The sequence below is a fragment of the Trematomus bernacchii genome, unplaced genomic scaffold (assembly GCF_902827165.1).
Source record: "Trematomus bernacchii unplaced genomic scaffold, fTreBer1.1, whole genome shotgun sequence".
Taxonomy (NCBI): Eukaryota; Metazoa; Chordata; class Actinopteri; order Perciformes; family Nototheniidae; genus Trematomus; species Trematomus bernacchii.
In genome coordinates, this window is record NW_022987564.1 from 18,067,187 (window position 1) to 18,089,130 (window position 21,944).

At 42.3% G+C, this 21,944-nt stretch overlaps 1 protein-coding gene across 1 annotated transcript in view; it reads left to right on the top strand.

Moving 5' to 3' along the window:
- Positions 1-4,619: 4,619 nt before the first annotated feature.
- The window catches only part of LOC117478323 (POU domain, class 2, transcription factor 1), a 56,314-nt gene continuing 38,989 nt past the window's right edge, over positions 4,620-21,944 (top strand). Inside the window, exon 1 of the mRNA XM_034125321.1 lies at positions 4,620-4,799. Coding sequence (XP_033981212.1) covers positions 4,700-4,799 — 100 coding nt within the window. The 5' untranslated portion in view covers positions 4,620-4,699. The remainder of the gene's footprint in view (positions 4,800-21,944) is intronic.

Sequence of the window (21,944 nt, forward strand, 5' to 3'; positions counted from 1 at the left end):
AGATGCTAAAAATAATGTGTGTTTATTAGGGGTCAGCGTCTCATGAAGGATTCCTTCTGTGTAAGTGTTTGTTTATAATAATAACTCATTCTTCTTCAGTGGGTGTGTGTGAATATTTGAGTGTTTATTTAGCCCCGTGTTACAGAGGGGTAATGACTCTTCCGTCCCTCGCGCTATCTCTCCACGTGTGTGAGTGTGTGTGTGTGTGTGTGTGGTTACAGCGGTAGCAGAGGGTTAGGCGCTGATATAATTGTAAGCTGGTATTGATTGGCCCTCTCTTGTTATTGATGAGGGAGAATTTAATTCAACCAACTCGTTTGTCAACATGACACCGCCATTTAACAATGAACTCCCTCTCTCACACACACACACACACACACACACACACACACACACACACACACACACACACACACACACACACACACACACACACACACACACACACACACAGCTGGTTAAAGAGCAATGAGATCTAATTCTGCAATAGACTTCCTGTACTGAAAAAGATGCCTTCACTTAAATACCTACAGTATACAAGAATCACATTTAATATGTTATACTAATATACTTAGAAATATGTTACTTATTCTGACAGACTTAATCTTTTTGTATATCATTTTGAAGGATATAGTTGGAAACAGAGTTGTATGTCTCTTTATTTATCATAATGTCAGTACCAGTTGACTAATTTGATCAAAAATATCAAATAAATGTCATTTATAACGTTTTTTTTCTTTAGCTTTAGTGTGAAATATAAGAGTTAAATAATTGTTATGGCTCATGTCTGTTCATGTTTGTGATTTTTCTTTGTGTGTTACTGATCAGAAGTCCACTCTGGCCTACAATCTCACAATGTCAGACAAAGCAGCCGCAGCAGGTTGGATAGTAGTTATAAAAGGATAGATATAACAGAAGGGAAAAAGAACATATTGCTATTGATGAGGCCCTCCGTGCGCCATATTTTTCACCTCTCCTTCAAATCCACGCACACCTCCCTCCCCTTTTCCCGCGATGGACGCACAAAACACACTATATTCTACAAGAAATAATTGCTTTTGTCTGGAAGGAGTTTGGATCGGGGCTCCTCTGCGCTCGCCCCTTACGTGGAGAGGGGGGCTCTTGAGGGACAACCGGTCGTTTCTTTATACGTCTTCTCCTCGCCCTCCTCCTCGTCCTGCTCCTTTTATTTTTTCCTCCCCTCTCTCGCTCGTTGCACATGCGGATGTCATCTGTCAATGGGGAGTAGGCCTTTTTTATGGGGGGGGGGGCTCCTTTGTGATGTGACGTGTGTCTATGCATACATGACATCAAAGGATGCAGCGGGTAACGGAAATGCTCTGAAACGTTGGATACAGGCTTTAGAAGGACAAGTACTGTAGTAGGGAAGGGCCAAGCAGTAATCACAGTATTAGTAAAATACAGGGAAATTACATCACTAGCAGCACTAATAATGTTATGATTAGAAGCAGTAGTAATAGAACCATTTATACAAGTGGCTGTAGTATTACTAACAGAGTATTAGTAGTAGTAGTTGGAGTAGAAGCCGAACAATACTAACAGTAGTATTATACTAGAACCAGTAGTAATAGAAACAATGTATACAAGTGGATGTATTATTACTAACACAGTATTAGTTGGAGTAAAGGCCGGAGAAGCAGTAGAAGTCACAGTATTAGTACAAACGCAGGAAATAACACCATTAGTAGCACTAACGGTGTTAATACAAGAACTAAAATTCAAATAGCTTTATTGTCATGACCATATTGACAAACAGTATTGCCAAAGCTTTGAACAATTACAACCTCTATACATACATTTGGAATGTATTCATACATTTTGAACAGAATCATAATCACATGTTTCCTTACAAGAAAAAACAAACAACAATTTAAACATAAAAAAGCAAAGAACAATTAGAAACAACTGTGAAAAGTGACAGTAGTGTTAGTCGAAGTAGAGGTCGCAGAAGCAGTAGTACTACAATAACCAAAAAGTACTTATGCAAACTCATAAAAGTGGCAATAGTAATGGCAGTAGAGGAGTTTTCGTCGTGGTTTCACCAGCTGTACGAGTACTAAAAGAAATAATAGTAGGAATGGAGAGGTTTATTGTTCCCTAAAAGTGGTGGTAAGAAACGAGTGGCACTAGTAGTTGCATAGTAGTAATGCAGGATATACCAGTGGCTATTGCAGTCTAAATAGCAGTGGTAGTAGCAGTAACAGCTGTTTTGAAGCAACATTAGTCATGATAGAAGTGTTTTGTCTAGTACTGTAGTACCATAGGCTGTACAGTAGTATTTGAAGCATCAGTATTCGCAGTCAAATATGAAGACTTTAGTATAAGTCCGTAGCTCAGGACGCTTCTGCTAATGTGTTATCCGCATAGCATTTTCTATCTGACGTTTCCTTTCTCCTTACTGCATTAGCATTGCTAAGGAGCCCGAGGCCTTTCCATATATGAGGGCCATAATTGATCGATAACTTATTAACAGCTCAGTCCCACCTCTGAGTGTATACAGAGAGGGAGTGAGAGTGAGACATGTGTGTGGGTTTGGTCGATTTTCTTTTATTGACTGCGATATTTAGCGTATAGATTTTCCTATTTAAAAAAATCCATGTTGGCGATAATCTGGGGTGTAAATGCGCGGCGCAGATTGGGGCGGTGCATCATCTCACGGACTGTGGTGAGGAGAGGTGATGGCCGGGAGGCGCCTTCCCTCTCACACACACACACACACACACACACACACACAAACACACACACACACACACACACACACACACACACACACACACACACACACACCAACCACAACAACACACCACCGACCCTTAACAGGAAAAACAGTCAATTTAGATTCAGCTCAACTGACATTTTATGCACATTTTACGCGCATAGCCTCACTGAGCTTAAAATAATTACTAATTTAACACCCGTGGCTCTGCAGGCTTTGATAATTCACCTCTGTGAGGGGAAAATAAATACATTAGTTGAGTGCTGCTGGTGACCTTGCGTTAGCCAGACCCACGTAAATCTATATGAGAGAGGTAGGGGGAGAGAGGGGAGAGAGATCCACCTGCTGAAATATACATACAAGACCACCCCCCCACCCCCTTTGAATTCATGTCCGCGCATTGTGAAGAGCCGATCGATATGTCGGAGGCAGGCGATGATGTGATTATTGGCTTCATTATAATGAAGTAATCAGAGGATCAATTGGCCGGATCTGTGCTCGCCTTGTACGGGATTACCGCGGTCAGGAAGAGGGCGAGAAGTGTGTGTGTGTATGTGTGTATTTCCAAAAAATGTAACAGAATATAATTTTTAAATGTGTCTTCAATATATAGGCCTAGCTCCAACTTCAATGCAGATCAGAAAGTGTCAATACATGAAAATGGATGGAGAAAGTGGGGTCGTAGCGTGTTTATGAGTGTTGGGGCGAAGAGGGAGAAAAGGGGGGTAGAGAGGGGAGGGAAAGGAAAGGGGGTAAAAAAAAAGGGGGCTGGGTATCTCCGTCTGTCTCCCGGACGGAGCGCTTTGCCGTGCCAGAGAGCATTCAGTCTGCGCGGTGAAGGACCGAAACCACCGGGGTTCCCAGAATAAACTGAGGGGACGCAGAGACGCGCACACACACACGTTGGATAACACACAGAGGAGAGAGGCTGAAGAGAGAAAGAGACACACACCGGCGGATGGCGGAGCAGAGCCAAAGAAAAGACACTATACAGCGTAACAAAAAAAGAAAAGAAAGAGAGACATCGCTTCCCCCTCCTCTTTTTTTCGTGCTTCAGTGGAGGAGGAAAGGAGAAGACAGGTGTACTTATTGATATGGATTTATTCATTTATTTATCTATTGATTTTGCTTTAATTAGTGACCCGCGGTAGAGAAAGAGGGAGAAGCAGCGACGGGAGGAGAGGGAGGAGCGAAAGTCAGACAGGAGGTGCCTGCGTAGCCTTACTTTATTATTTGATTATTCCTCATCTTTTTACCAAATAATGCATTTTATTATTGTGTCGCTTTGAGTGCATGTGTCCTTCAGCAGACCAGCAAGCTACTAACCAAATCTTTTCGAGAACCAAAAAGGAGAAGCAGTGTTTCACGGACAGTTTTCACCCGTTTGGACAGACTTTTCAGCAGGAGGAGAAATCTTTATTTTTTCCGAAACCTAAACCAAAGCAAACCCTGCCGAGAGACAAACACAGAGACGATCTTTACGCACAGTCTGGACACAATACATGGAGTGTAATCGTGTCCGTGGAGAGCAGCTAGACTCACGATGGTAACACAGATCATCCTCTGTCCAGCCACCTGTGTTAGCCTGTATGGATAACCACTGATAGCTTTACACCTTCTCCCAAACCCGCCGCTGCGCGTCCTGCACATCGCTCTTTGTACGCGCGCGTGTGTGTGTGTGTGTGTGTGTGTGTGTGTTTGTCAGACTCCCGAGAAGTAAGGGGAACAATATCCGTCTGCATCCCAAAGCCATTCAAGAGAAATGGGAAACCGCTGACGGAAGAAAAAGCCAAGTTTTTTTCAAAGCATCCACGCTTCTTTTACAACCCAGCGGTCCGTAAACCTGGAAAGCATACGAAGAAAAGGCCAAAGAACGACGGAAGCACGACGGATGAGAAAAGAAGAAAAGTGAGACTAAAATAAAAAACAAAAAAACAACGACCCCCAGGTCGACAGAGGACCATGTTTGTCCCCCTGCCGGTCCCCTTCGTCTTTCAGAGAACAGCGTCCGACTTCAGCGCCTGGAGACTCAAGTCCTCGCTGGCTCCGCGGTCCAGCCCCGGTAAGACTGCTTTTACCGTGCACCTACACAAAGAATAAAACCCGGTCATGGTTTTTATTTTCATTTCCTCTCATGTATAAACCCATATATAAAATTATATACAGAACATTTTGTATATTTTCTTATTTCAGTTTCAAATGTAACGGTCCAGAAAACTTGGATGCACATCACTTAAATAAATTACGTGGGTTAAATTGTAATCCTTTCTATAGTTTACTTAATATGACACAGTATACATATCAAAACAAGCATCTTTCCAATGTATAAAAGTTATTTTATATGCAAGATATGCAGAAATTCACGTGTGACACAGTTTTTCTAGTGAAATATCTTTAATAACATTTATATTGTTTTATTAGTAAATATCTTATCTTGTCATATAAATTACAAATGCTTTTCTCGTTGATTTCCATTTGTTGCTTCGCTATGTACAGCAATCTACTTTAAATTATCAGAAGAAGAAGAATTGGAAGGCTTAGTATCTCTAGAATTCGTTTTTTTTCCATTACCATCTTTTTACTCTATCTCCGCTAATAGAATTAATTTATCACGAACAAGGCAAGAGAATTTAATTAAAATACTTACTCGTGCATAAATCCAAAAGTGTAAAACACTCCCAAAATTGGATGCATGCATATCTGGCTCATTAGCATCCATCACAGTGTCACAGAGGCGCCACACTCTCTCCTCCTCATCTTTTTCCCTCCTTTCATTCATGGCAAATCCATCCATCTCAAAACTCCATCTGCCTCCTCTCTTCGCTCCTCTCCTCTCCTCTCCTTCACTCTTTCTCGCTCAGGTTAGCCTGGAATATTCATGGTCATCTATATCGATCAGAGGGTATTGATCTCTGTGGCCACTTTGGGAAAACAAGAGTTCAGTCAAGTTGAGGGAGAAACTTTGGATGACGTGAGGAAAAAATCACATAAGGACCTATTCCAAATGACTAAAATTCAGAAAACAGTGTCCCTTAATACATCTTTTATGACTTATTTGTATTCATAGTCAAACTAATTATACTTTAATTGGCCTATCACTACAGGGTGAGTTTGTCAATCAATAGTTACTTACAATAACGACCTTATCATGCCTTTATGCTGCGCTTTAATACCCGATGATCGCTCTAATATTGCTTGAGTGACTATCAGTGTGATCAATAACGGAAGTGCTCTTTATGGTATTTTTCTCATCTCACTATAATGTACCTTTAATATCTCTTAAGGGCTTTATCGGTTATGCTGGTTTGGTGTATTATTCCAAAATCCATATTAGTTCCTACAGTAAAAGGGTTATAAAGAAAAAAGGAAATGACACTAAGATAATATTCTTGTTTATATGAATGGAAAGCTTTGGTTTTCTTTCCACCTGTGGCAGTTTTAAAACTCAGTATGTGTGACTTGCTGGTCATTGTTTCAACAACATATGTGTTCATGTTTGAGGGTGACAGTGCCACTGGCTCCCCTTGTCCCCCATCCCCACTGCTTTAATCCAGTCAGGCGGAAATTCCAAATGACAGATGTGGGGGGTGGTGTATGTGCATGTTGAGCATTGCTGGTAATTCAGCCTATCACCTTAAGTAGGTGTCAGGAGGAGAAAAACGGTGGAGGTTTTTAATGAGAGCCGCTCCTGCTCCCGCCTTTGACACATAACCACTTGCTTCTGTTTTGGGAAGGGGAGGGGGGACAGGGTCAATTTCTATGTTGGTCCTTTAAGAAATTAAAGTGATGAGAGGACAAGGTGGAGGCTGGGTCAGAATGAATGATTGGATGAATAACAGGATGAGCGAGTGCATAAATGAATAATGAATGAAAGAGAAGGTGAACGTTTCAGTTAGAGAATTAACAGGTGAAGGAATCAGTGAATTGAATTGAAAGAAACAGTGAGTAAGAGGGAGAGTGAAAGAATTATTAAACACAGTGATTGAACAGATGAAACGCTATCGATCCACTGGAATAATCAATCATTTAATGAACAGTGTGAAATAATGAATAATGACTGAATGTGTGCTGGAATAAATAAATGATTTAACAAATGAGAAATGAACGTATGAGTGAGTGAGCTAGCAAGTCTTCCTCTCTCATGTGGAAGTGCCTCTAAGGAATGTTTTTTTATTCAAACATGTTTGTGTGATAAGCAGCCAATACACACAAGAGAAATAAACTTCGTAGGAGAGCAAAGGCCAACACTCATCCTTCATTTCCCCGTCTGAATCTCCTTCTCTTTTCTCCGTGTTTCATCTTTGATCTCTGGAGAGAAGGAAACTCTGAATCTCCTGTTTCTCTTTCTATTTCTCTCATTTCTGTAGAGTGTTCACTTGACACGAAAGCCTTTCAGTAAAATGCAAACTCTCCTCTCTTTCTCTCTCCCCTCTTTCCGTCGTTCCCTATGGACAGAGAGCTTGTTGAATTGGATTTGCCTGGTGTGGTTTGCCCGGGCCCCATAAGCCACTTTAGCTAAGTCTGTTACCCACAATTCTCTGTGTCTCTCTGATCCGCGCCTTTGACCAAAGGTGTGCATGTGTGCATCGGTACGATTGCCTGCACCTGTGCGCGTGCACGTGTCTGGGTGCGTTAGTGTGAGCAAAGACGGCGGGTGTCAAAAGTGTAAGACGAGGTGAGTGAGGTTCAGTGGAGGAAAGGGGGGGAGAGAGAGGTCCTAAACAGCAGACGCTAGCAGACAGTGGTTCTACAGTGGATCTAAAGTGAGGGCTTATGGGTATTTTTGTCAGCTCGACTCTTTAACACTACAGCGTTGAGACTGCTGGCCTCAGCTCAGCCTGGCCTTAGACACATCGCCTCAGTAAAACGCTTTTAAAACAGCCACTGGATGGAAACTGTTATCGCAGAGGGAAAGTTTTATTTCTTCATTTACTTGCACAGTATTATTTCTTTGTACTATATCTCAGAATGTTTTCTTCAGTACCACTGAACAGTCACTTTATTTCCTGCTAAAACCAATTAAATCTTCACTAGTCTGATTTTTAGTATTTAAAGGTAATTAAGATTAAGCTACACCTCTCCAACTACCAGTCCACACTCTGTATTTTTGGTCCGAACTGGACTTGAACCGACGACCCTTCAGTTCCAAAGCCAAATGCCTATAGACTACTGCTACCCCCAAACGTTATATGACTCTCTACAGTGTTTCCCATACATTGATTCATTTGTGGCGGGCCGCCACAATTAAATATCGGTGCCCCCACAAATAGAATCAAATTATGTGGGAAACACTGCTCTAAATTATGTTTTGGGAGGTCCCTATAATACAGAAAATATCATTAATGTGTATGCAAATGAAAGATTTTAAGGATATTGAATCTCTGCAATTAATGGATTACAAAAATATATAGTAATTGATCAAATATCAACACATTCACCTTTTTATTAAACCAGCAGACAGTGCTCCTATATGGCTACAAACATTATTAGTTATTAAGTATTCAGAAAAAAGCATCAGGTTTACAAATATCATACCTAGCAAATCCAAAGTCATGAGCACATTTGCTTGAAATTAATTCAACTAAGAATGCTTAGAGCCTTCTTAGTTGAAGGCTCTGCATAATCCTTCTTGAGGTTTTAATTTCTCACTATTGAAGAGTAAGTATAAGCAGTATACTGAATTCGGGTAAACAGCATTAGAGAGATAAGAGATGTGGTAAAGCAGCTGGAAGAAAAACTATCACATCCTTTGTCAAAAGCACAGCTACTCATTGAATTCTCTCTCGTTTGCTGCTCATTAATACTCTGATGCTCCTCAGTTCATTCTGAGTGTCAGATCTTTGCCACAAAGACTCTAAAAGCTTGTCTTTTGGGCCGCTCAGAGATCTGACCAGACCTGTACAGGGACCTGTAGCTGCCGCTGCTCACTCCCTCTCTGCACCACAACAAAGGAAATCTAAATGCTCTTTTATTTTATGTACACTGCTGTAAAATCCTCCAGGGCCACTGTGGCCCATATAAAACTGAGAGCTGTCAAATTCACAGAGTAGGCACGTGTCCGGATTGAGAGGGATGGTTTATTTATGTTGGCTACTCTGAGAGGCCTCTCGGACTTGAAGTTATTCAGCACAGTGTCGATTTATTTTATTTTATGTTCTACTTCCTGTTTCTCTAGTAAGTTTACATCTTAGTAACTTAGTGATAAAAAAATCATGATACACCGTAATCAAAAAGAGTTAAGAATATCATCTATGTGGTAATAAAAACAAAACAAAGTCCGTAATTGTAAATGACCACACCTTGTAGAACATACTGAAACAATAAGGCAATACGGCAGTTGTGCTATTTTATTCTATTGTCTAATAACCATGCAGAGGAACTTTTCAAAGCACAAACCGCCTGCCCACACACACTCACACATGCAGACACAACAAGCTCCATGCTGCTCGATAACTACCTCTTCCTCCACCCAGGTTCTTCACCTTGCCGTGCCCAGTAGGGGGTTGTGTTGTCTGGGCCACGCCAAACTGTCCCTGAGCCAAGGCCAATGTCCGGATTAATTGGCTGTGTATGTGTGTGTACTTGAGTGTATATCTGTGTGTATGTGCAAGCATGGCAGACGCTTTGTTCAGGCTTTATTCTTGATACGTCTGTGCATGTGTAGATATATACAGTATCAGCAGGTGTCGGAAAGAGGTGTGTATAACAGGAAGTAGGACTAAGTCTTTGCACAGTTCTATGTATATACCTTATGTCTGCAGCTGTCTGCACATGTTTGGGGTTTAGAGGCAGAAAATCCATGCATTTATGCTTATTTGTCAAAGTGTGTGTGTACAAAACAGGTAGAGGATTCAATAATTGCACGTTGAGGTCAGTTATGGATCTGTCCGCCTTGTGTGGTTTATCTGGAAACCACAAGCTCACAACCGCCCATTGTGTGAGTGGTTTTAACCTTCCACCGCCATTGATTGGCCAGCATTGACTACTCTTCCCATCACCCCATTTGTGTACATGTGTGTTTTGACTGTTTATGTGTGCACGTGAATTTGTGGTTAACTTGTGTGTGTGTGGATGGGTGCCTGTGGTGACATGAATGATTGCCGTGAATGTGTAGGAATGCGAAGAGGTGTGTGCACGTGAGGACACCTGCTTTTCTGTGCGTGTGTGAGCGTGTATGGATCAGATTTGAAAAGGGGCAGCGTAGTTGGTGAGTCCCGGTGCTAACGTGATTGCGAATGACAAAGCGTCCAGCCGGGTTTGTTAGCTCCATAATGGGGAATCAATAGACACAACACAGATGTCAATACAACATGCTTTATTGCGTTAAGCCGCCTCACCCCCACCCAGGGCTCTGCACACACACACACACGCGCGCACACGCACACGCACACACACACACACACACACACACACACACACACACACACACACACACACACACACACACACACACACACACACACAACAACTATCTGAGGATGTGTCTGCTCTGTAGTTGCTGTCTGAAACACATGCAGATATTAAAGCACTTACACATTCATACACATGCAAAAAACATGCACACTGACTGGTATCACTGTCAAAGCTGTCATTAAATATCGCTGCCTTCATACACGTATGCACACCTTTTGGACACTTACATTATATATTCATGTTCTTCAGCTTCACACATTTTCATACAATATTTATGGTAAAGTCACTAGAAAAGGTTCATTGTCAGCCTGAATACATTTGTTATACTGCATGTAAATGGTCTGCAAAGGCTAAAATCCCAAAGTTCCCTCCAGAGGGAGTTTCTCAGTACATTTATCCAAACATTTACACTTGTTTATTCCAAGCAAACCCCGGACATTGTTTCTGATTGCTAGAATATATATATTAACTGCTACCACACACACACCTCATGATTAAATGTATACATTTAAATAGCTTCAGTTAATATCAATATAAAAGGGGCAATATAGTCTTGTACTTTATATACCGTCCAACACATAAATGTTCCTTATTACCTTCACGCGTGCGGAAACCTGTAAATTCCGCAGGTAGCACACATACAAAGATGCAGTGCCTTTGTCTTTTTTACACATAGATGATAAAAGTCATTTCACACCATGGACACTACCTGCTGTGCGGATATCAAATAAAAATCCCCCCTCAACCGAATATGGTCACCTGAACTCTGCTTCCCCTCTGCTGCCATCCGTATGTCGGTCCATCGGAGCAGCTTAAACTGTCGTTGTTACCCTGGAAACATTCATAGGCCATTAGACACACATATAGGAGGAGAGGAATCTAGGTAAACAATGCGCCCCTCCACACAGACACACACATCCACCCTCCATTGGACGTCATCTTTGTCTTGCGCTCTTGATGGTCACAAAGACCATTAAGGGCTAAATTGGCTCTACTCAGGCTATATTTGACTTCCCTGTGTGTCTGGGGTCGTAATCGCCAATCATATGTAAGCGTGTGCATTAATGTGTGATGTGGCCATTTGTGAGTACATTTATGGTATTTCTGTGCGTGTACTTACTGAGTACTTATTTCTGACGTGTGTGTGAGAAAATTGGTGTTTTCCTGATAGTTCATCTTGGTACTCATGTGTATGTGTGTAAACAGGCCGGTGTCCATTTTACCCCTGTGCTAAATAATGAATCCTGGGCACAGCATGGGACTTTTTTGTGGTTTGACACCAACGTGCACCCCTAATCGAATGCACTCAGTGTGTGCTCCCCCTTTTGTCCAACAAGGTGTCCGTCGATATAGGCTTTCTCCTCGGCGCACATAAATGCCATAAAGAACCCCGTGCCTATTCATTCGTCTCATAGCTCACATTCCTTCTCTTCACGCTCCCCTCCATACCTCCTTTCACTCCCTCCATCACTATAATTCCCTGCCTTGGCCCGCCGTGTCACCCGATGTGTTCGGCCGTAAGAAGGGAAGGGAGAGAACATGAGGGTGAGGTAGAGAGAAAGGCCTGAAGGCTGTTCAACTGATTAGCTGATCTGAGGTCAGGGCTGCTGCTCAACTTCTAATTAGGCAGAATAATTAGGTTTCACACTGTACACGAATCAGCAGTGTGTGCATTAATGTTACTTTTATTTGTAGGCTTTCAGTGCCGCATTAGCACCATATCTTCCTGAAAACTGTAGTGTATAGTGACTGAATTGCACTCCATTTAAGCTACCTTGTAGCTAATTCGGTGGATTACCCAACCCCCTACTTCTACTGTAGGTAATTAAGTCATACCCTCAGAACTAAGAAGCAATACTAATTTGAGCCATAACCGTAAAACATAATCGTCTTAAGATGCATTCACATGATGCTCAGTAAAGCGGCTCTGCGCTGACATTGCCGTTGTGTTGCTATGGAGAGAGCGGAGAAGCCCGACTAGACGGATGCGAAACTGTTTCCGTTGCTTAAAGTTTGAATTTGCCACCGAGTAGTGCGCTCAAAGTTCAAATTATTTCAACTTTGACCTCGTTCAACGCTGACCTTTTGGCGCAACCAATCAGAGGACAAATGTTTGTAGCTCCGCAAGCCAGCAGGTGAGGTAACCATAGAATCAAAACTTAACTCGCTTTTTTCACCGCAAAGCCCTGCACCCAACCTCGCGGTGAGCAAATCGTGTATCATTTGAAGGCAGCATTATTCTCTTAATCCCAGGACCAGATCACAGCCAGTATGTAATCTGTATGTATTTTTGGGCAAGACCCTCCAGCATCCATATAAATGTTGGCTTCTTTTTTTTACATTCTGCTGCTTGGAAGACAGACCAACTGACTGGCTAATGGGAAATGATATCCCTTGGGTACTTTTCAGAGTTGAATTGAAGCACAAGTTCTTCTTTACAGATCTAGATCCAAACACGATTTGGATCTTTAATCTTGTGAGTAATTTGCGGTCAATTTTCCTGTAGTTAAAAATCTCGTAGCAATCCACTTATAATCAAATGTCGTTGCTTTTTATGTCGCCTAACAAATGCATATCTATATTTTTAAACAACAAAGTATTGCTTTGATCTGTTTGTGTATCAAAGACCGTACTGTAGTTCTGTGCATGTATGTGTGTGATCTCCAGCATGTGTGTGTGCTTATCAGTTAGCTAATGTCCATCAGCGCGACTGTGTGTAATACAGAAGTGCCCGTCTATTGTGGCAACCTGAAGGCAGTGATCTTGTTCCCTTGCTTGCATGAATAGAGAGAACAGGGCTTAGGAAAGGCTCCTATCCTCCTTCACAGGTCTCTGACATAATGAAGCCAGTGTGTGATCTCGCGCAAAACCCTTTCTGTGCAAGTGTGAGTAAGCTCGTCTTCATGCACGCTTCCGCCGTCTCAAAGCTGCGGGGCTTTTTTACAGAGATTAAAATGACGAGGCCGTGGATAAGCAGCACGGTGTGTGTGTGTTTGTGAGTGTGTGTCTCCCTGCGTTTGAGTACTCTCCGAGTGTTTGCATGTTTATGTGCGGTACTGTAATGTAATCTCGTCGTTTGCAGCGCCGCAGGGACGTTTTATGCTCGCCAACATGGTTTGTATCGAATAAACCACACACAGAGAGCTAACGCGTGTCCTTTGTGCGGCCCTTTTGCATGCTTGCAATTGTGTGGGTACGCACGTGTTTCTAAGCAATACGAATCCCCACAGCCAACAATGCGTTTCTTCCTGCCGCTGATACATTTAGCTAATAAAGTGGGATCACAAAAGTGGGGTTAGTTAGATTGGTTTCCACCTCTTTTGTCTGCGTGCTTCCCTTTGGCTGGTGGTCAGCGCTGTTTTGGGGGGCAAAGAGAGGAGATTTAGACCCCCCAATTTAATTTAGAGGACAGGGGTTATGGTAATGAATGTGGAGGAGAGAACGGGGGTGTGTGAGGAGAGGGGAGGATGGATAGGGAGGAGGGGTCCCCATATACCTCAGGAACAGCACGTCCTTCCTCTCCTTCCTACCCCCGACCCCTCCTTCTCCTCAGCCTGTCTTATTGAGGAGCCAGCGGTGACTGTGAAGGGGTTTTAGTGAAAAACGTAATATCATGCAGGATTGGGGGGGGGGGGGTTGTATGTATGCACGGAGACAGAAGTAAAGTGACAACAATAGAGGATGGAGAGAGAAAGGAGGGGTTGGGTCCGGCCCTTTTTAATAAATCTGAGTGCTCTGGTTAGTGCTTCAATCTGCTGTGCTCAACTAACCCCCCTACCCACATTACACATACACACATACACACACTTTCAAATACATACATGCACTTACTCTCTGTGACTCATTTTCACCCACATATTCTGTCGCCAGACAACAAGCTCAAGGGCTTTTAGAAGGTGTTTTTGGCACACCATACAGCTGCTTCTCATTGTACCGTCCACCAGATGTGGCCACAAAGGTGTTTGGTGTTTTTATGCTCATTTGGATTTATTTTCCCTTTTCTTTTTTTCTTCGTTTGAACTTTTGCTCTTATGATAGTCTTTTTAAACTTCCTCAGCTGTCAAAACACAGCAGAAAGGTAAAAAGTGGTACGGTCGATAAGCAAAACACACTAAGAGCAAGGCTACACAGTAAGCTATCCGCTATACAAGTACTTAGATGGGGCGAATGCACTGCATCTAATGTACCCAATGAATACAGTTTGAGTGCCTGGTGAGTTAAAGCAAAGAAAAAATCCCCGCAAACACACTTAAAAAAACAGCTGATGGCTATGTACCTGGCGTTTCTGGGTCCATTTTGTAGTTTGAAAGTGTAATTTTCTGATTCGTCACGGTGTCAAGCTGAGACATCTCCAGCAGAAAGCAGGAGAGACTAAAAGCAGAAAAATTGCACCTGTCCGAAACATCAAGAGTAAAAACGTCAGGTGTGGGTCTGAAAGCTTCTTGTGGACACACCATTTTGTACCGATGTGTAGTAGTCACTCAAAGTGAAACCACTGCAGAGACCTCGATAAGACGTTGTTTTGCATCTCTAAGGGGAAAATTGTCCCTGTAATTTTCACTTTTTCTTTTGTTTATGTAACACATAGATCGACAACTTGGTTAAAGGGGCCCTTTTATGCTCTTTTTCAGGTTTCATATATGTATTTTCCCTCTCTACCGTGCCATGTTTACATTCTTTAATGTTCAAGTTATTTTTCTAATTTCTTTGGTTAGCTGGCCAACTCTGTTGTGATTGATCCATTGCTTAGATGTCCTGCCCCTGATGTGTTGGAGCGCTAGCAGCGGGAGATGCAGACCATTTACATGCACAAAAACCTATATAACACTACAGTAAAGGGAAATCTCCAAAAACATAATAGGGCTTCTTTAAGTTCCTTCTATGGGTGCTGTCAAAGGTGCTGAGGGAATGTAGGCGCCACTTTAGTATGTAATAAACCCTGGAAACATGTCAGCTCATGGATATTTAACAGTGTTAGAGTATGGGAGAGTGGAATATTACTTTAAATCAAGTGAAGTACAGCACATTTACAACTGCTTTTGCATGTGAGATATTTGTTTAACCATTATTGATGGCATGCATTCTACTCTTGAATAAAAACGCCGGTTTGGTTAGAAAGGTTACCTAGCAACCAAAAGGTTATTGGTTTAAGGTTGACTGCTAACATTCTACTGATACTTAAAGTTGCTTCTAACCTGCACTAGACACTGGATGTCTGCCTGAAAATGATTGCTTAGGAAGATACAAAGACACAGAAAGAAGAATACGTAGCAAAATAAAATCAAAATATGACTGTTATGACAACTGTTTAAAAATAAAATGTTAAGACTATTATAACAAATTAACAATATTTACAACAAAAAATGGTTAAAAGATTGCAAAAAACCCCAAATATAAAAACAAGAATTTTCAAATGTAGCTTTTTTTTATACAACACTTTTAGGAAGGCTTCATGGATTTGTCATCCCATGCTGTTCCTCTGCAGCCGCTCTACATGATTTAAAGTAGCTCAATGGGCCTGTGAAGTTGCAATGTAACCCCCCCCAGAGGCCGGGCGTACTCACAGGCAGTTTTGAACACATAATCGTCTTCACACTCTGCGGCTCCAATCTCTCCCACATACAGTACACACACATTTACTACATCAGATAAAGAAGCAAAAAACTCTCCTTTTTTTCTCTCCTCCCAGCTCCCTGCTTATCACTGCCCCCCTCCGCTCTTATTTTGTATCCTCTTTTATTATCATTTGCTTTTTCCTTTTTTTGCCTCAGCATAGGAGTGCTCAGTTCAGAAATGAAATTAATCTGTTGTACTACACCCCTTCCTCCTCCCTCCCCCTCTTCTTCCTCCTCCCTGCTCTCCCTCCTCCTCCTCCTCCTCCTCCTCCTCCTCCTTCTGCTTCTCAATCTCATTCTCTCTTTGCTCTGTGGGGAGGATTGGACTCGTCACTTTAACCTCTTCATATTGGATATGAATCTGTTAGCCTGACTGCCCCTCTCTCTAACACTCCCTACCTCAATCTACATAGTTCACACACACACACACACACACACACACACACACACACACACACACACACACACACACACACACACACACACACACACACACACACACACAGGGAAGTGCATGTACACAACACAAAAGCACCGTTACACTTATTTACACTTTGGTGAACATAAGCATGCAAGGACACCATGCTCACACACTTTTCATTCCACACAGGTTTCCAAACAAATCTTTTAACAAATCCCAATCCTCACACACACACATACACACACACACACACAAACACACACACACACATGTTGACATCTCTGACAAACCGTCCTCCGGCGGGTTTCTCCCAGTGCTTCAATCAAAGCCATTGATATGAATCTGGGCAGTTTTCTCCGCACTGCCGCCAGCAGCAGTACACCAGCTGTACTTTTTAGCAGCTACACATCTTTCATCAGGGCCTTGTGCCTAGAAAATAGCTGTTTACAGCCGCACCCACCCCTCTTTTATTCCTGCCACTTCTACATAGAGACGGGGGATATTGCTGGATTTTTAGGTTTGGCCTTGGCTGAACCACCCTTCCTTATTAGTGGGGATAGGGAATGAATGAGAGAGGCTTCATACTTCATATGAAAAAAGGGAGGCAGGGAGATGTGGGGAGGAGAGGAAGGAAGAAAATGGGGGATGAGGGAGAGTGAAATGTGGGGAGTGAGCGAGGTTCTCCTTAATGGTTTCCCCCAGGGGCTTTAGCGGCCATGCGAGCTGCTGCAGCCACATATAGTCATAGCAGCGAAATGGGACAGGTGAAGATCCTCTCCCTCCTCCTCCTCCTCTCTAAAGAGTGGTATGAATATGGTAAATCCGCTGTCCGCTTGGCGGCATGATTCTCTCCCAGAAAATGGCCCTGTGTCTGCATCCCTCGGGGGTATAAGCTAAGGAGATTTTGCATTTAGGCCCAGCACTCACTCCCTTTCTGCTCTCTGGGGGTTTGAAAGGGCCCCGGCCTGCTCCAATCCTCCTATCTATCTCAGCACCGCAGCAGCAGCAGCAGCAGCAGCAGCAGTGATAGCACACAACACAGCAGCTTAGCTTAAACACTGCTGCTGGAGCTACACAGCTATCGCTATCTGGATGCATGGCTTTTACACACACACACGTGCATGCAAAGCCTCTATCCATGTCAGTGTCTCGCTGACTGAGTGAGGTACATTTAGCCAGTGTTCGCCTGAGGCGGTGAGGGATCACCGATGACCATCGTCATGTTCTGTTTCACACACACACACACACACACACACACACACACACACACACACACACACACACACCACACACACACACACACACACACACACACACACACACACACACACACACACACACACACACACACACACACAGGGTGGTTTTCTGCTACCAGCTCTGCAGCTCCAGTGTTGTTGGGGTCAGAGAACATGGTTGGATGGCAGCTCGCTCAGACAGTCTGTCAGTCATCCATTACTGGAGAAGACAAAGCGTTCAGTTTGATTGCGCCTATTTGGCCTCTGTGGTAGAGCTGGGATATACTGACACATTCAAACAACTGAATATTTCTGACACAGTACTCCATTGTCAGTAATGTGACTCAATTATGGGTTGAGAGAATTATTCTAAACTAGATGGTAGAATGCGATCTGTGAGAGAAAAGGAAGAATTAGTAACGTGAGTTTTGCGGCCAAATATAATAAAAGTTCATATTAAACGTCACACTGCCTTTAATAGCAGAAAGACGATAACATTTGAGTTTGTTATGGTCACAATAACCAGAAGATATAAAGTCATTACATCAAGCTTTGTCCATAAAATTGATATATCTCCTCATTCTACTCAGTAGGTGATTAAGTTTTCATGCAATAAACAGCCCGTGTGTAAATCGTAATCACCTAGGCTTGTAAAATCAAACATTTATTAGGGTCAGGCTGCGGAGTAATAGAAATGTGGTATCTTGCCCAAGGACACATGACCCGTAGAGGGAATCAATCCTGTGACCTCTCAGTGGAGGGGCGGTTTCTCCAAGCAGCTGACACTTTCAGGTTGTTGTTGTGAAACTGAAACCTGGAGAATGGAACAAGGTTTTATTTTTATTCCAAAAAACACATTTATAGAGTCAATTCGCGTGTTTATTTGAAATATTGTAATGGATCCTTGTTTTTCTTGAGGTTTGCGGTAGTTTTATAATTTATGGCAGTTTATTTAACCACAATTTTGTGGATAATGAGCTTCAAATGCTGTAAGTAATCTGTTAAGGATTTTGTCCATTTGAATTTCATCAATGAACACAGAGCTAAGTGCTCCCTGCGCAAATGTTAGCATTTGAATTTAGACTTGATAAAATATTGATGCAAATGTCCTCAGTGTGTTCATTGAAGTGTGTGTTTTCAGATAAAAGTGTGTGTGGGTATCTGTTAGTGTGTGTGTCCGAGTGTTTTTGTCCCTCTGCTGTGGCACATTTGAGCCTAAGTGTGTTTGCATAGCGCATCTGCCTCGTGTGTGTGTCATTGTGTGCCCATGCATATGTGTTTTTGTGTGTGTTCATTTCCCAGTCCCCTACTCTCCCCTCCTTCCTCCTGGCGGCAGGGGTCCGAGCGCTCAGCGCCCCGTGTCCTCCCGAACCCCCTCCTCATCTCCTTTGTCTGCTCGTCAGTTAGGGAGCGGTCTGTGCGGGACCCCGGGATGCAGGGGGTTGACCTTTACCCCTAACCCCCTAACCCCACCCCTCCCCTCTCCGTTGCCCCGGCGATTCATATGCAAGCGACCCATCAGCCGCCTATTCTTTTCTTTCATCTGTCCACGCCTGGCCAGGCTGTTGTGTCACGTCTCAAGTTCAAGTCCCGGGACAGGCTAGGCCATCCGGGGCCAGACCAGGCCAGCGCAGGCCAGACTGGGCAGGGGGGAGGGTGGGGAGCCAATGTTTGGCTGCTCATTTTTCATCGGGGGTCAGGGAGAGATGGTGGACTGGTGTTTTGGTGATGGGCTGGGGTCATACACTAAGGTCATCTTCACTCGTCTGTTTTTACTACTGATTTAATCTGCCACTAAGCCTGGAAATCGTATTACCTAGAGAACAAGTGAAACTTATTTGGTATTAAAACTTTGTCATTTCACTTTCGGCGACTTAACCTGTGTATTTAAAATAAATGACGTATACTTAGTTGGCAGAGTAATAGGTAAAACTCTTAACTCAAAAGGATTAAGCTTATGCTGCTGTTTTATTCTTTTATGTATATGTTGTATACATTTATTTTACAAGGGTTTAGAATAAATAGAAACCAAAAACCTTTTTATTTAAGAGGTATATCGATTTATTGGGATGTTGGCAGTTGCTCTCATTAAAACCATTGCAACATTTCACCTTTACAATCTGAAGTCGTTGCGTTTTGGTTGAGGGGGCTCTATTGTAGCCCTCACTGAGGGGCCCATGTTGGGGGTTGGTGCTGCGTACTCGGGGTCAGGGTCAAGGTGGGTGGGGCTCGGGTCAGCTAGCCAGACGGACGCACAGACGGTGGACTTGACATTGAGTGGATGAGTGGATTAACAGGATTGGGGGGCTCCTTGTGTTTAAGTGTATTGTCAGCGAGAAAGGCATGAAAGTGATGGTTTTGGCGGGTAAGGGTCCCATTACTTTCTGCTTGGCAGGGAATTATAGTGTGTGGCTAAATATTTTTATTCTTGGTATTAATTATGTCTCTTATCCGTTTTTTATTTGTGGTGAAGGAGTTGACCTTTTGTGAATTCTCCTTTCCATGTCTAAATGTTTTCTAAAAGCGCAATCATTTGTTTTTATTGAAAGGCAGACACATCTTATAATATCTTCTTTGTCAAATGGAGTACACTGTATATGAAAGCACACCAACCCCTACGCAAGCAATGTCCTTCGAAATGTACATGCCGTGGATGAATGCAGTGAATGAACCATTTACTGACAATAACTCAGTCTTTTTTATTAAACTGAATAACACCTCCATTGTCCCAGCGAGGCACTGTTAGCCTGCAGAGCAAACCCACTCAGTGCAAAAATAATAACAAAAAAATATTACCATTGTACACCGCACACTCCACACTCCACACACATTGACCCCATAAAAAATACAAATATCTCCTATTTTGTGCCGTTTCTTTTTTCTTCATGGAAAGCAACATTCCTCCAGGAGATGCAGAGCCTCACAAAGTCCAAGGATACGTTTAAGCGTGCAACCAATTTGTTTAGGCATCTGACATTTAACCCACTGCCTGTGTATGGGGCATTCTTGCTGATAATGGGCCTGAGTTTGTTTTGAAAGCATCCCAATTGACAGTTGATTGAGCCAGCCTGAAGGTTCTACAGCAAATGGAGGATGACTTCTGCCCTCTTAGAGCCAAAGCTGGCCAGCTGGTGATGCTTATTCTGAGCATATGTACTGACTTTTCACATGAATCTATTCTGGAGGCTACGGAAAGACTGTACCCAGACAATAATGTGTAATTTGAATGGTAACCTGTTCTTTACCTTCTCTTTAGGCTTTGTGTGTGTGTGTGCATGTATGATGTGTGTTTGTGTGTCTGTTTGTTGCAGAAGCTGTTGTTTGCAGTAGGAACGTTTGATTTAAACAGTAACTGAACTGAAATAGAAAACATTTTAAACATAAAGTCTACAGCATTTGAAACTAATTATCCACTTATTGATTTGAGCTTTTATGATAGTGGTTAAATAAACCACCATGAATAATGAAACTACTGCATACCTCGAGATGAATCAAAATCTATTACAAGATCGCTATTTTACACAAATGTGGCGTTTGAATTTAGAAAATAAAACATTCTTTCTTTATCTCAGTTAATTGAGGATCTTGTGTGTGTTTGCGTGTATGTGTCAGTCAGTTGCAGAAGCCTTTTTCAGTTGAAAAGTTGGATTCAAACAGATTTAAGTGCTTACATGTTAATGAAATTAGAGAAACCAATAGCCGACGTGTTTAACTTATAATAATTTACATGCCTGAAACTATAATGTGCATTTGCTGGAGGATTCCATGTGTCCAAAAGCCAAATTATTCAATATAAACAGGAAATACAGACAAAGACTTATCAAATGTAGGATGGGACTTAGCAATAGCAGTTTAAACACTGATTCTTTACATTAGGTTGTAAATGTTGCTGTATAATACATGAACTCTTATCAATTATAGGCTAGTTACTAAAAGTATCTGTCTAATTCTTGAGGTTCTATTCTCAAAGTTCCCCTATTCCATTTCAAGTATTTATATTTTAATCGTCATCATTTTAAAAGACTGAATTGATTCATTTTTTGTATACTGGCAATCTATTGTGTGTGTGTGTGTGTGTGTGTGTGTGTGTGTGTGTGTGTGTGTGTGTGTGTGTGTGTGTGTGCGTGTGCGTGTGCGTGTGCATGTGCATGTGCGTGTGTGTGTGTGTGTGTGTGTGTGGACATGTTTGTGTGTGTGTGTGTGTGTGTGTGTGGACATGTTTGTGTGTGTCCTATGGGTTTCTTTTTTTTTATTTACTTATATACATTCTGTAATAGTGCATTAAGATGTATCTCTCTGAGACACACACTGAAGTGTATATTCACATTTGAATGCCTAAGATATCTAGCACATTTAAACAAAACCAACATAGTCGTACTAGAGGACTTATATGATTAGAAAAATGCCCACACTGAAAAAAAAAACAAGAGACTCTTAGATGCAAAAAGAAGCAATCTATTACATTTTGTTACAATTTATTATATTTTCTCTCAGATATGACTTTGCCTTGGCTCCACGCA